We start from the raw sequence: 13,565 nt of genomic DNA on the forward strand, positions 1-13,565 counted from the left end.
TTTGTTATTTAGTTTGATGTTTGTTTGTGTGTGTGTGTGTGTGTGTGTGTGTGTGTGGTAATAGGCACATGCTTATTATGTGAAAATGTGAATAAATCAGCTGGATTTTATGGCTCTTGATTCTAATTGGTCAGTAAATGAATTTTTTTTTTTACTGTCATTATGCAAAATTAAAACTCTAATATTTTTTTGTGTGGTATGATGAAGCTAAACTTTATAATTGCCATGAGAAATGATTTCATATATAGTGTTTGTGTCATGTCTCTATATAATCATTTCAAAAATTTCATTTCCATTTCGTAAGATGTATTTATTTATTTGATCAGTGGGGAAACATACAGTCAGACGGTCATTATGGCAAACAAACAGCAGGTTTATTGTGTGGTAATTACCAGCTGACTGCAAGTGATTTCTTATTACGGCCTCCCGTGAACTCCAAATGACTCAGAAGTGATTCTGACCTCAATCCATGTTTCATGACGCCGTGTGTGTTTTGCGAGGATCTCGCGTCTCACGTGTGCATGTGCTGTTAGTAATTCCCTCATGTTAAACACAGCTCTTTTCAGACTTCACCAATCAAACGTGTCTCCTCCATTACCGCACACTTCAAACCGGCTTGTCAGGCTCTTTGATCCCAGATGTAAACAGACTGCATGATAGGACTTCTAATTAGAGTTTCACTCTAGTTTACAAACCGCTGAGACTGTTAGACCTCCAACAACCTGCACCAAAACACAAAGAGGCATACGTGGACGCTTTTGACATACAGTGAGCTTATTCAGTCTTTCTGTATTGATGTTTAACCAAACTTCAACATAAAATCAGCTCATTAATCTTGAAGATTGCTTATTGAATGTTTCTACTATCTCAAGAAAGTCTCAAAATCTACTGTAACCAAATGTGATTATGAACGCCAAACTATAAATTATTCTCTTACTATGTCAACGTTGTCTTATTTGTCTATTTTTAATTCTCCTAAGGGATTTTTCTGGAGATACGTCTAAGACCAAGTTGATATTTAGAAGAAACATGACTGAGAACTTCATGAATTTTCCTGAGCTGTGAAAGATGAACCTCTGGGAACTCTGGGAAGACGTGATGTTTCATATGTCATGTACTTCTGCTATACACCAAAAGTAAAATATTGGCAAAACGACAGCACAGCAGCATTATTTTTGTATTTTTTCTATGCTATTATTGTATGCATTATTTTTTTAAATATTAAAATAATTATTTTAAATGAAGATTTTAATTAGCTTTAATTTTAAGTATGTATATGTGTGTGTGTGTGTGTATTAAACATAAAACTTAAACAGTTTTATTACTTCTAATATTATTGCATTTAATTTCATTAAGTTATAAAAATAAGTAATTTTTGTTTAAGATTTTCAAGTTTGAGTTATAATAATATTTATATTTTATTCATTTAACATTTATTTACTTTTCATTCATTTAATTGCATTTTAATTAGTAATTATTAAATAATAAAATATTTAACATACTTAAATTTCATTTGTTAAGCCTTTTAAGTTCATTTAATATTTATTTCAATTTATTTATAGTTTTTAATTTTTTAATTTTTTTATTTACTTTGATTTAATTTAATAACTTAATTTAATTTCATTAAGTTGTGAAAAAAAGATCTAAATGAAAATGATTTGTTTTCACAACTTAATGAAATTAAATTAAATAATTATTTTTTTAAATGAATTAGTCCTAATTAAAACAAAATTAATTACAATAAATTAATTAGAAATAAATTAAAATATAAATAATAAATTAAACGTAAAGTAATTAAACATTTTAATTAATACGAATTAAAATGCAATTAAATGAATGAAAAGCTAATACATTTTAAATAAATTAAAATATAAATATTATTAGAACTCAAACTTAAAAGACCTAAATGAAAATGACTTAAGTTTGAGTTCTAATAATATTTATATTTTAATTTAAAATGTATTAGCTTTTCATTCAATTAATTCATTTTAATTAGTATTAATTAATTAAAATGTTTAATTAGTTAATTTAATTTCATTAATTTGCAAACGCAATAATTTTCATGTAAGCCTTTTTAGTTCATTTAATATTTATATTTTCATTTATTTCTAATAAATTTTAGTTCAATTAGGAATAATTAATTTAAGAAAAATAATTATTTAATTTCATTAAGCTGTGAAAACAAGTCATTTTTAAATTTGAATTCTAATAATATTTATATTTAAATTTATTTAAAATGTATTAGCTTTTAATTTATTTAATTGCATTTTAATTAGTATTAATTAACTAATTCATAAAGTTGTGAAAGCAAGTAATTTTAGTTTAAGCCTTTTAAGTTCATTTAATATTTATATTTTAATTTTTTCCTAATTTATTTTATTTTTATTTACTTTATTTTACTTAGGAACAATTAGTTTAAGAAAAAGAATTATTTAATTATGTTATGAAAATGAGTCATTTTCATTAAGTCTTTTAAGTTTGATGTCATTTTATATATATAGTTTAATTTATTTTAAACTGATTAGCTTTTCAATCCCTTAATTACATTTTGATTAGTATTAAGTAATTCATTAAAATGTTTGAAAATGTTTTGAAAGCAAGTAATTTTAGATTAAGCCTTTTAAATTAATTTAATATTTATATTTTAATTTATTTCTCATGCATTTTATTTTTATTTTAATGAATTACAAATTAAAAATGTAATTAATAGTTCTTGTTTTAGTTAACAATAACAACACTGAGAAAAGCCATATTAGCATTGCGAATGGGAAAATTACTTAATGCCAAAATATATGACAAAACCTGAAGACAAATGAACTACAAAAGCCTTCACACATAATGCTTTTAATGTCTTTTACACTTTTTAAGACATAAATGTCAGTCGAGTGGCACGACATGAATTCAGCTCTTCAGGACCAAAACTTTGCACAGTTGAAACTCAACTTTCAGACTGACTTTTAAACTTATTTTTAAGTCTCATATCCTGCTGTCTTATCTCGACTACACCCTCAGCTTCTGCACTTCTGGAGTTTTTCACAGCTGTTGTGCTTCAGAAACATGTTAGGTTTCTCAAACTAATCAACAAGAGTTGATACGGATCATATGAGATTTTCTCTTTGATGGACAGTTGGTTGGTGCGTCTCAGAGTCGGAGAGGTTTGTGTGGGTCAGTTGTTATTCAACCATACCTTTAATTGGGTTAATTTAACTTCAGCAAATTGCTTTTGCAAATAAGGTTGCTCATTAAATATATGTAATCAAGTCTTTCTCATTTCATATTTTAAAACAAGTTGTAAATGCTTAATTATTCAGTATAGCATGTGTCTTTTACTGGATGTCGATGACTGAAAGCGTGCTTTGTGAGTAGAGGACAGGGTAAGCGATCTCTGCACACAGAGCAGGTCTCCAGTCTTTCTCTGCAGTCCCCGAAGTGAAGGAGGAGGGGGGCTGTGTAACTCAGAAGCACATTTTGACAGATCATTTTTCAGGCATATGAAAGGCAGAACCCCGAGCGCAGAGGATGAGTCGGATATCGAACGGACCTGCGTCGCTAGAGAGAGTCTAATTCTGACCACCAGACGCAGCTCAGATGAGCTCTGTTTGTGCGCTTACCCACGTGAAAGCCACCGGGGTCCAGCGACACACACACATACACACACACAGCTTTATATGACAGCTCTGAACGCTTCACTAGCGGTCCCTGTGTGCCGCTGGTTCCACTCGCTGACTGCGTGCATCGTCTTGGGCAGTTTTTCAAGAGGCTATTCTTTTTTCATTTTTTCTTGTACTACTTGAATCAAGAGTTAACATTTTAAAATAAAGCAGTGAGCCATGAGACCACGTGTTCTTAGGAATAATATATATATAATATATATTAAAAAAATATATAAAAATAAAACTCTGTAAATATTTTGTTAAATATTATTAACTAAAATGATATAAAAATAATGTAAAAAACTCAAATTTTCTTTTAAAAATGTATAAGAAATATTTTAGTTTGAGCAAAATGTCTTGTTTTTATGTAATTTAGCTTGATTGTACTAAAATAACTACAACTAAAAATTATAGTAAAATGAAATAAATACAAATGTAGACATTTAAAAATGATAATAATGACAGACAGCAAAATGACTGTTTAAAACAAAAATAAAAATGAAAAATATAAAAATAATTTAACATAGAAGCAATCAAGATATAATAGTATCTCAATAATACTACAATAACACTAATCATATTTTACCTTATTTTTACAGTTGTCATCAACGGAAACTAAAACCATAAGCATAAGCATTAACTAAAATAATAATAATAATTATATATATATATATATATATATATATATATATATATTCAGCAACATTTCCATTGTTTTATTTAGTTTAGCTTGATGTACTAAAATAACTACAACTAAAACTGAGATTAAATTAATAACAAACTATTTAGACATTTTAATAAAAATAATGATAACAAAAACATAGCAAAATGACTAACATTTTATCATTTAAAATAAAAATATTTAAAATAAAAACTATTTTAACAGAGTAATAAAACTATAATAGTATCACAATAATACTACACCAAAACTGATCACATTTTCACCTAGAATAAAAACAAATAACTGAAACAAAATCATAAACAAGTAGCTTGAAATAAGCTTTAACTAAAATAAAATTAATAAAAAATGCTTTTTTGTTTGTTTCAGTAACATTTATAATTTTAATTACATTTTTATTACATATTAAAACAAATAAAATTTAATAAATTATAGACATATTAAAAAAAAAAGTAATTGTAGTTGTTATCAATTAAATGACAACATAAAAACACAAAAAATGACCAAAGTTGCTTTAAATAAGCATGAACTAAAATAAAATATATATTTTTTGTTTGTTTGTTTGTTTGTTTTAGCACCATTTCTCATTTTTATTTAATTTAGCTTGATAGCTAAAACTGAAATTAAATTAATATTTTAAAAACATAATAATAATGACAAAAACACCGCAAAATGACTAATGGAAAAAAATTAAAAATACAATTAAAAACTGAAACTAAAATCATAAAAAGTTGCTTGAAACAAGCAATAACTAAAATATAATATATAATTTTTACTAAAATTACAATAAAATTAATAAAAAACTATTTAGACATATTTAAAAACATAATAATAATAATAATGAAAATGACTAAAACTTTAAAATAAATAATAATAATTTTAAATAATTAAATCATTTTAAATAATTAAAATAAAAATGGAAATTATAATTTAACCTAGTAATAAAGCTATAAGCTAGTATTGTTATGGTAAAGCGATCATATTTTCACCTAAAATAAAAAAATAAGAAGAAGAAAATAAAGATCATTGCATACTTTGAGCATTGCGAGATACATATTTATATATTTATAATGGTCTTGATAGAATTTTATGAGAAACGCTGAGTTGATATTAAGACATATTAAGATGTCTGACTTTGGATTGCAGACTTGAATGCAGTTTGAGATATTAAGTTACGTAATCTTCTAAAAACACATGTCAGATTGCTAGGATCTTCACATCTGCAAAGCAGAACAATTAGAGATGTAGAAATGTTGGAGAAACAACTGAGATCTCATTGGTGATTGTTTCTGTGGGTGGTGATTGCCAGAACTATTGTCATTTGTTTCCCATAACAGTGGCTCTTTTCCACTGCGACCCCTGTGGCTGAATTATTAATCGAGCTCCACCAGCCGGCATCCAAAATCGATCAATCATCCCATCTGCTCAGAAATTCTCCAACTCTGGATGTGTTATCTTAATACACCACAAAACAGCCTGTGCCCTTCATAAAGCCACACTTGAAGGTTGCAGGTTTGCATTGTGACGGATTGCCTCATGTTTTAAGGTGAAGTCATCATGTTTAGTTGTGAATATGTTGTTGCACATTGAAGGTTTTCTCATATGCAGTATTTGTGCATAAGCAGACAGATGTATAGAAGGATGCAACGCTCAGACAGTTCAGACAGGGTGCCGAGCCAAAAGTGTGTGTGTTTATGTATGTTTGCCCACCTGCGTTGGTGTGTGTGTATGTGTGTGTGAGCTGATCAAGTGGCGGCTGTAGGTTTGTAACTCCGCACAGCAGACTCGTGGATGACAAATAACTCCCCGGGAAGTCTTGGCAGCGTCTGGCCATATTTTTCTGCGGGGTCACCTTGCTACACTCGCGCAGTTTGCTCCTAACAGAGTGATAAATACAACAATTCATACATCGTATCATGGAAGCGCTGAAAAGCTGCAGCTGCGACTTCATTTATTCGAAAACTGGATCAGTTGAACTTTGAGATGAGTGCTACGGAAATAGCTTCAACAGATATGCTGCTGTTTTGCTTTGAAGTTTTATAGTTTTTTTTTTTTTTTTTTTGTTAAAGGAGTAGTTCACTTCCAGAAAATTTACAGATGATATACTCACTCTGTTGTCATCCAAGACGTTCAGGCCTTTCTTTCTTCAGTCGTAAAGAAATAATGTTTTTTGAGGAAAACATTTCTGGAGTTATCTCCATATAGTGGACTTCAATGGTGCCCGCGGGTTTGAGCGTCCGAAATGCAGTTTCAGTGCAGATTGAAAGGGGCTCAAAACGATCCCGGCCAAGGAATACGGGTCTTTTCTAGCAAAACGATTGGTCATTTTTTAAAAAAAAATAAAATAAAATTTGTGATGTGCAGTGTTTGGGGTAACGCATTACAAGTAATGCGAGTTACGTAATCAGATTATTTTTTTACTAGTAAAGTAATGCATCACTTTTCATTTTACAAGAAAATATCTGAGTTACTTTTTTTAAATAAGTAACGGCAGTTACTCTGTTTTACCAATGACTGATTGACAGCTCTCCTGTCGCCATGTTGATGGAAATCGGGAGTAAATTCAGAGGCAAACTTAGAATATGCCGCAAACCTGCAATAATATGTTAAATAACATATATATCCTTTATGTATTTAATCCCATTGTATTAACTAATGTTTTTGCTGCTGACCTTTAAGGATCCAATCCATACTAATAAGCAAAAATTACTTCAGAGTAACATTTTAAACTAACATTTGTGCTTCATTTTTGTGTTGAACTTTCATCTCATGTGTTCTACTGTGCAGACGTGAACTCACATTTCCTTCAGCCTAAGGCTTGTAGATTTCACTTTTGGTGTAAAAGGGCTTTTACATTTGCCAAAAATACAACTTTTTATATTAAAAACAAACAAGTAAGTCAGCCCGGATTTAAAAAGTAACACAAAAGTAACACAAAAGTAATACAAAAGTAACGTAACGCATTACTTTACATTAAAAGTAACAAAGTAGCGCAATTAGTTACTTACTAGCCGAAAGGAAGTCCGGGTCCCGATAAAGAACCAGATTTTAACTGCTAAAAACCTGACTAATATTGGAACACGGAATGTGCAAACATTGTGTCAGACTGGAAAACTGCCACAGCTCACTCGGGAATTCAACAATTATAAGTTGCAAATCTTGGGCATCAGTGAGATGAGATGGACTGGAAGTGGAAGAATGGTCAGCGACGGTAAGACCATACTATACTCTGGCCACAAGAGATGGCACATGCACATGCACATAATCACCACTAGGTTCCTCTCACAACATGCAAAAACCACCATTGTCCAAGTGTATGCACCAACAGAAGATGCTGTAGAAACCAAGAAGGATGCTTTTTACAATCAGTTGCAGGATGTCATCAATGAAGTGCCTCGTCACGATGTCACTGTGCTTCGCGGTGACTTCAATGCACAAATTAGTGCCAATCAGCAAGGATTAGAACATGTGATTGGCCCATATGGCACCGGTTGTCACATTACCAACAACGGTGAATGTTTGCTTCTCTTCTGCAACACGAATGGCCTATGTATTGGCAACACTTTCTTCACCCACAAACAGATTCATAAGAAGACATGGTGTGGACCAAATGGTTTGACCAACAATAAAATAGACTACGTCTGCGTTAGCAGACGTTGGAGATCAGCGCTGCAGGACACGTGTGTCTATCGGGGTGCTGATGTTGGATCAGATCATCATCTTTTGAAAGCGGTGTTAAAGCTGCAACTGAAAAAACAACGAGCAATAAGGTCAAAACGACCATTTATGTGGAAAAGTTGAAGAATGATGCAGTCAAACACCGGTGCCAGCAGTGTCTTGCAGATGCATTCCAGAATCTTGAAAATGGTCCGGCAGAACAGCAATGGTCATCATTTAATAAAATGGTGATTTCCTGCACCGAAGAGGTAGTAGGTAGGCAAAGGGGAACACAGCGTGAACACTGAATCCAGGTAGACACCTGGAAACTGATCGATGAATGTAAAAGATGAGGGAACAAGCCAGGACTAATGAAGAAAGACAAGAAGAAGCAACAAGGTATCAGATACTGGACAAAAGAGTTAAGAGCCACTTCCAAAGAGACAAAAGATTGTGGCTGGAACACAGAGGCCAGACAGTGCAAGAAGCAGGACGGACAATGATATAAAAATACTGTACAGGACTGTTAAAGAACTGACTGGAACAAGGAGTAACATCAATACACCCATCAGAGATAAGACCGGAAATATACTGCTGACAAAAAAAGAGCAAGACCAGGGCAAGAGACTTTGAGCCAGCCTGAACCAAAGAGTACTTTTGCTTTCGACCCCAGGGACTTTTTGTCAGTGAAAATGGATAAAATCACTGTTGGTGAGGTTGAGCAAGCTCTGAAAAACTAAGGGGCGGTAAGGCAGCAGGTCAAGACCAGATTTCCTCAGAGCTTCTGAAACATGGAGGACCAAGTATGATACAAGCACTGACGCAGCTGATGAATGAATGCCGGGAGGAAGAACAAATACCAGATGAGTGGCGTCAAGGCATGATTGTGAAGCTGAAGAAGAAAGGAAACATCACTGTAGTAACTGGCGTGGCATTACATTACTGTCAGTGCCAGGAAAGGCCTTTTGCACTGTCCTGCTAGCAAGGCTCAGAGATGCAGTTGATGTACGTCTGCGAGAAGAGCAAGCAGGATTCTGCACAGAGCAAATCTTCACTCTGTGTAACATCATGGAACAGTGTGTTGAATTTCAACATCTTCTAGTAGTCAGTTTTATTGACTTTGAGAAAGCATTTGACAGTGTTCACCATGATTCACTCTGGCAAATCTGTCTAGTATATGCCATTCCACAATGGTTTTTTAATATATTTAAGAACATCTATCATAATTCAAGGTGTTGTGTGTGAACCGATACAGGAACATCTGAGTTTTCCGACGTTGTGACAGGTGTTAGGCAGGAGTGCATTTTGTCACCCCTGCTTGCTATAGACTATGTCATGCGGAAGACAACAAGTGGACATGCGGTATCTCATAGAGAAAAGACTTTGATCTAGACTTTGCTGATGATATCGCACTATTAGCAGAGACACGGGAGAAGCTACAGCAACTTACCACCCGCTTAGAAAGATTTGCCCTTAAGAATGGGCTGCGGATCAACATCAGAATGACCCAAGTGATGCAAACAGTCCAGGCAGAGTAAGACAAGATAAGTGTTTGACATTAAAAAGTACATAAATTGTATTATTTTTATTGAAACAGCTGTTCGTTACGCTAGATAAGACCCTTCTTTCTCGGCTGGGATCGTTTACAATCGCATTTGGGATTGTTTGAAGCCGCATTTAAACTGCATCTTGGAAGTTTTCCTCAAAAAACATAATTTCTTTACGACTGAAGAAAGAAAGAACATCTTGGATGACAAGGGGGTCAATACATTATTTGTAAAATGTTGTTCTGGAAGTGGACTTCTCCTTTAAGACAACTTATTTGTGTATTTGTGTATTGCCAGCTGTATTTGTGAGTTGTATTCCACATGTACGTAGGTCACATGACTCAACCATATGTAAAGATACTGTAAATAGTTTTGAATTTTGCAGTTTATCAACATGTTAAATCAACAGTTTTTAGTTTTTAGTTTTAGCAACTAATTCTAATGCTTCTAGCAGTCTGTGAGTGTTTTGTATTTAGTTACAGACTGTAGGTTTTTAAAAGCTATTATATGTAAATGATGTTTGCAGTGAAGTAATTCTCTCATCTCCTCCTCTCTGGGTGTCCTGATATTACCACTCAGCAGTCGTCTCCTGTTCTCTGATGGCTTGTGTTCATGTTGTGTGTGTGTTTTATCGGTGTGTGACTTTGTGTCTGTCTTTATCTATTGTAATAATATTACTTGAGTTAAATGTTCCAAGTAAATAAAACTAAATAGGAGAACTAAACAAATCAGTGTATATGTGAAAATCGTAACAAACAAATTCACCGTTTCCCACTGAGAGGGAAAACGATCTTTATTGTGTTATTTAGAATTTTAATAAGATGGCAAGGTCACAGCGGTTCAGGCAGAAGAAGATAGTGCTTTTAGTCTTTCCCAGTGGGTATCTGGATAATGTGATGCTTCTAAACAAACCAGGACGAAACATGGGAATCAGCTAGCAGAATTATTCATCAGAGAGCAGGTGTTTTTATGAGTCTGTGTTATTTTAGCATCACTGAGATGCTATTATATTTTGTATTAATATTGTGAATTAGTTTTTAAATTAATTTGAATAGTTTAATTTAAATAGTTTTTGTATTTTTTTTCCAGTTTTAATTATTTTAGTACATCACAGCAACTAAGATTTTTGGAGAAGTATCTCCCAAACTGTAAAGTAAAATCATTGTATATCCTACATTTTGCTTCAGCTCAAATATTGTTGGTGTAGCTGATGTGGATGTGGATTCTAGAGGAAGAATTGTCATGAAAACCACCTGATGTCTTTTTTGAAAGGTGGCAACATGTGTTGTGATTTCATCACTTTATTTTTCTACAGTTGGCCTCTATTTTCGTTATACGGTACAGAAGTCATGTTGTGTTGTAACATTTGAGTTCATTCTCTTGTGTAAAGCACTTTCCTCTCATCTTGATGAAACCTTGTTTACTCGTGTCACTGTGTATTTACAGTATTACTTTAAATGGTTGCCTGTCAAGCTAAAAGCCACTCCAGCCATATGAATAGTGTATTGCGCTACACTAGTAAGGCAGGTTATTCTGCCAACATCAGCTATTTAGTGTGGTCATATGTTTGGAATCAAAATGTGATTTTTTTAACTGATTCATTGAATCGAAAGCAATTTGTGTAACTGAATTTGTTATAATGTGGAAATGTTATAATATTCACAGATTTTTATTTTGTGCAAAAAATGTCATGTGAAAAAAATGATTTTCTACAATACCAGTGCTGAGAAACTGCCAAAGTCATTAACACCTCACTAAGTCGCTAAGTGATATTTTTTAAAATATAATGCTTTGGTCTGCATTTATCTGCTTCAGATTTCTTCAGAATTAAATTTTTTGGACTAATTTGGTTTTGTTTCACAGCCACAAGCAGGTTAAACCACAGATCAGCACTGATTTCTACAAATATGCTACAGGGAAAACAATATTGTAAAAATATTTTGAGAACAGCTGAGCTACTGTCACACCGCTAAAAAAAAAAAAAAAAAAAGTGGTTAAAAGCAATCCATTGAAACAACATTTTCTGAAACGACACTGGACCTTATTGACTTTCATTGTAAATGAAAGAAAGAAAGACATGGCATGACATGAATATGAGTAAATCATAACAAACGAGCGTCCATAATATAATTCAGATGATTTTAAATGCTTGTTTTACTGATTTGGATTCTAGTGTGTTCTACTTCTTTACATTTAACCCTATAAATCTTACAGTATCATATTTCTAAGGCCTCTAATTTATTAACATAATCTGAACATTGCCAAAAAAAACATTGCACACAATCTACTATGTGCTTTCTGTCGTCTGATGCATGATAGTTCATGCATTTTAAACACAGAAAAAGTTAATTTATTTTTTTAAGGTCCATTTTCAGAACTTCCTCTTTAAAAAATATGTGTATTTTTATTATTACATTTTTATTACAGGTTTAAAGCTTGATTTTTTTTCCTCATTGAAACGTTTAAAGGGCTCATCGGATGCCCATTTTCCACAAGTTGATATAATTCTTTAGGGTCCTAATGAAAAGTCTATAACATACTTTAGTTAAAATTTCTCAATGGTAGTGTAAAAAACACCCTTTTTACCTTGTCAAAATCAGCTCTGAAAAAATCAGCCCACTCTGTGGCATGTTCCTTTAAATGCTAATGAGCTCTGCTCGCCCCGCCCCTCTATTTTTTCAGGAGTGATGAGTCGATCTTTGAGGCTGTTTACTTTAGCCGCATTTAGCTGCGAAACTTGCTAAGTAGCACATTATTAACAAAGGAGAATTGCAAATATGCATATAAAAACTTATACTTATTTCTGCTGTAGGTGAAGCTGGATCACGAATGATTCGCACAAACATAGACACATTTAGGTAGATCAGGGGCGCATTCCTTTTACAAACGAAAGTAACGTTAATGACGACTGTTATGTTCATTATTACATCTAACAACAGAACACCTCAATCGCTCAATTGGAGACATTCTTGTCTTCCCCTGCACTGGAGTCTGTTCTCAGTTCACTCAGTTGTTCAGGGCGGGTCTAAGGTAAGACTCCAGTGTCAGTCAACTTTCGTGGGAGCGACCTCTGTCGGTGTGACTTCACAGACAAGAAGCTGAGAATGGCTTGATTTGAAAAAGGGATATTATTTTTACAAATCAAATAAAAACCACTGAGTGGATTTTTATCATTATAGGGTGGATGTGTACATGTTCAAACAACATGTAAATGCGAATTTTGCATCCGATGACCCCTTTAAATGAATCCCCTCCTAACTAGATCCACCATCGTCATCGCAAACTCCCCCATCATTGCTACATACAGTATTCATGAACTTCCAGCGTGCCGTCGCCTCATTTGAAAGGTCTCATTTTTGCTGTTTAAAAATCTTAATTCCCTCATTCAAATCATACTCGGAAAAACTGAGAGTGCAAAGTCCAAGAGCGGAGATTCAGAGTTCTGTAATAGTGTTTGACCTCGGCGTCTGACCTCCGACAGCAGCTTACGTCTCATTATGCCTCTGTCCGTCCAGCTCTAATGGGCGCCCTCGACCTCGTCTCCTCACAATAAAGCCGTCCATTAGACGGAGACGCCACCTGCTCTCGCCACGAGGAGATTTGGAAGCGTTTTAGTCGCTGCTGCATGTTAGGTATGACAGGCAGATGGAATAACTCATCAGTGTGTGTGTTTGTGCCACTCGCTGACTTAATGCACCATATGCGGATTATTTATTTAAGGGATTTCTTGGCCAAGCAAGATGTCTCTCAATATTTTAATCACGTAAATATATTACATTAACAGACTTTACGCATCACTGTGGCGTTGTGAGTAATGAGTTCACTGATAAATGGTACGGCTCATTTTGCGTGTTTTTATAAATGTGAGGGCGATATTATAGCGCATTTGCTGCCAGTGCTGGGAAACCGCCAAAGTCATTAACACCTCGCTAATTTACAAAGTGAAAAGACATTTTATTTGTTCATTCGTCTGCACTCTGATTAATTGCTTTGTGTTGTTGCTTTTTAATATAATCCTTTCTTATATCA

At 33.3% G+C, this 13,565-nt stretch overlaps 1 protein-coding gene across 1 annotated transcript; it reads left to right on the forward strand.

Moving 5' to 3' along the window:
• The first annotated feature begins 3,491 nt into the window (after positions 1–3,491).
• LOC127166672 (craniofacial development protein 2-like) lies at positions 3,492–9,527 on the forward strand. Its single transcript, XM_051112132.1, is given in 4 exon segments — positions 3,492–3,601; positions 7,344–8,116; positions 8,119–8,258; positions 9,363–9,527. Coding segments are annotated over 4 exon segments (1,188 nt in total).
• The last annotated feature ends 4,038 nt before the right edge of the window (positions 9,528–13,565 follow it).

This window comes from Labeo rohita, chromosome 6, assembly GCF_022985175.1.
Source record: "Labeo rohita strain BAU-BD-2019 chromosome 6, IGBB_LRoh.1.0, whole genome shotgun sequence".
Taxonomy (NCBI): Eukaryota; Metazoa; Chordata; class Actinopteri; order Cypriniformes; family Cyprinidae; genus Labeo; species Labeo rohita.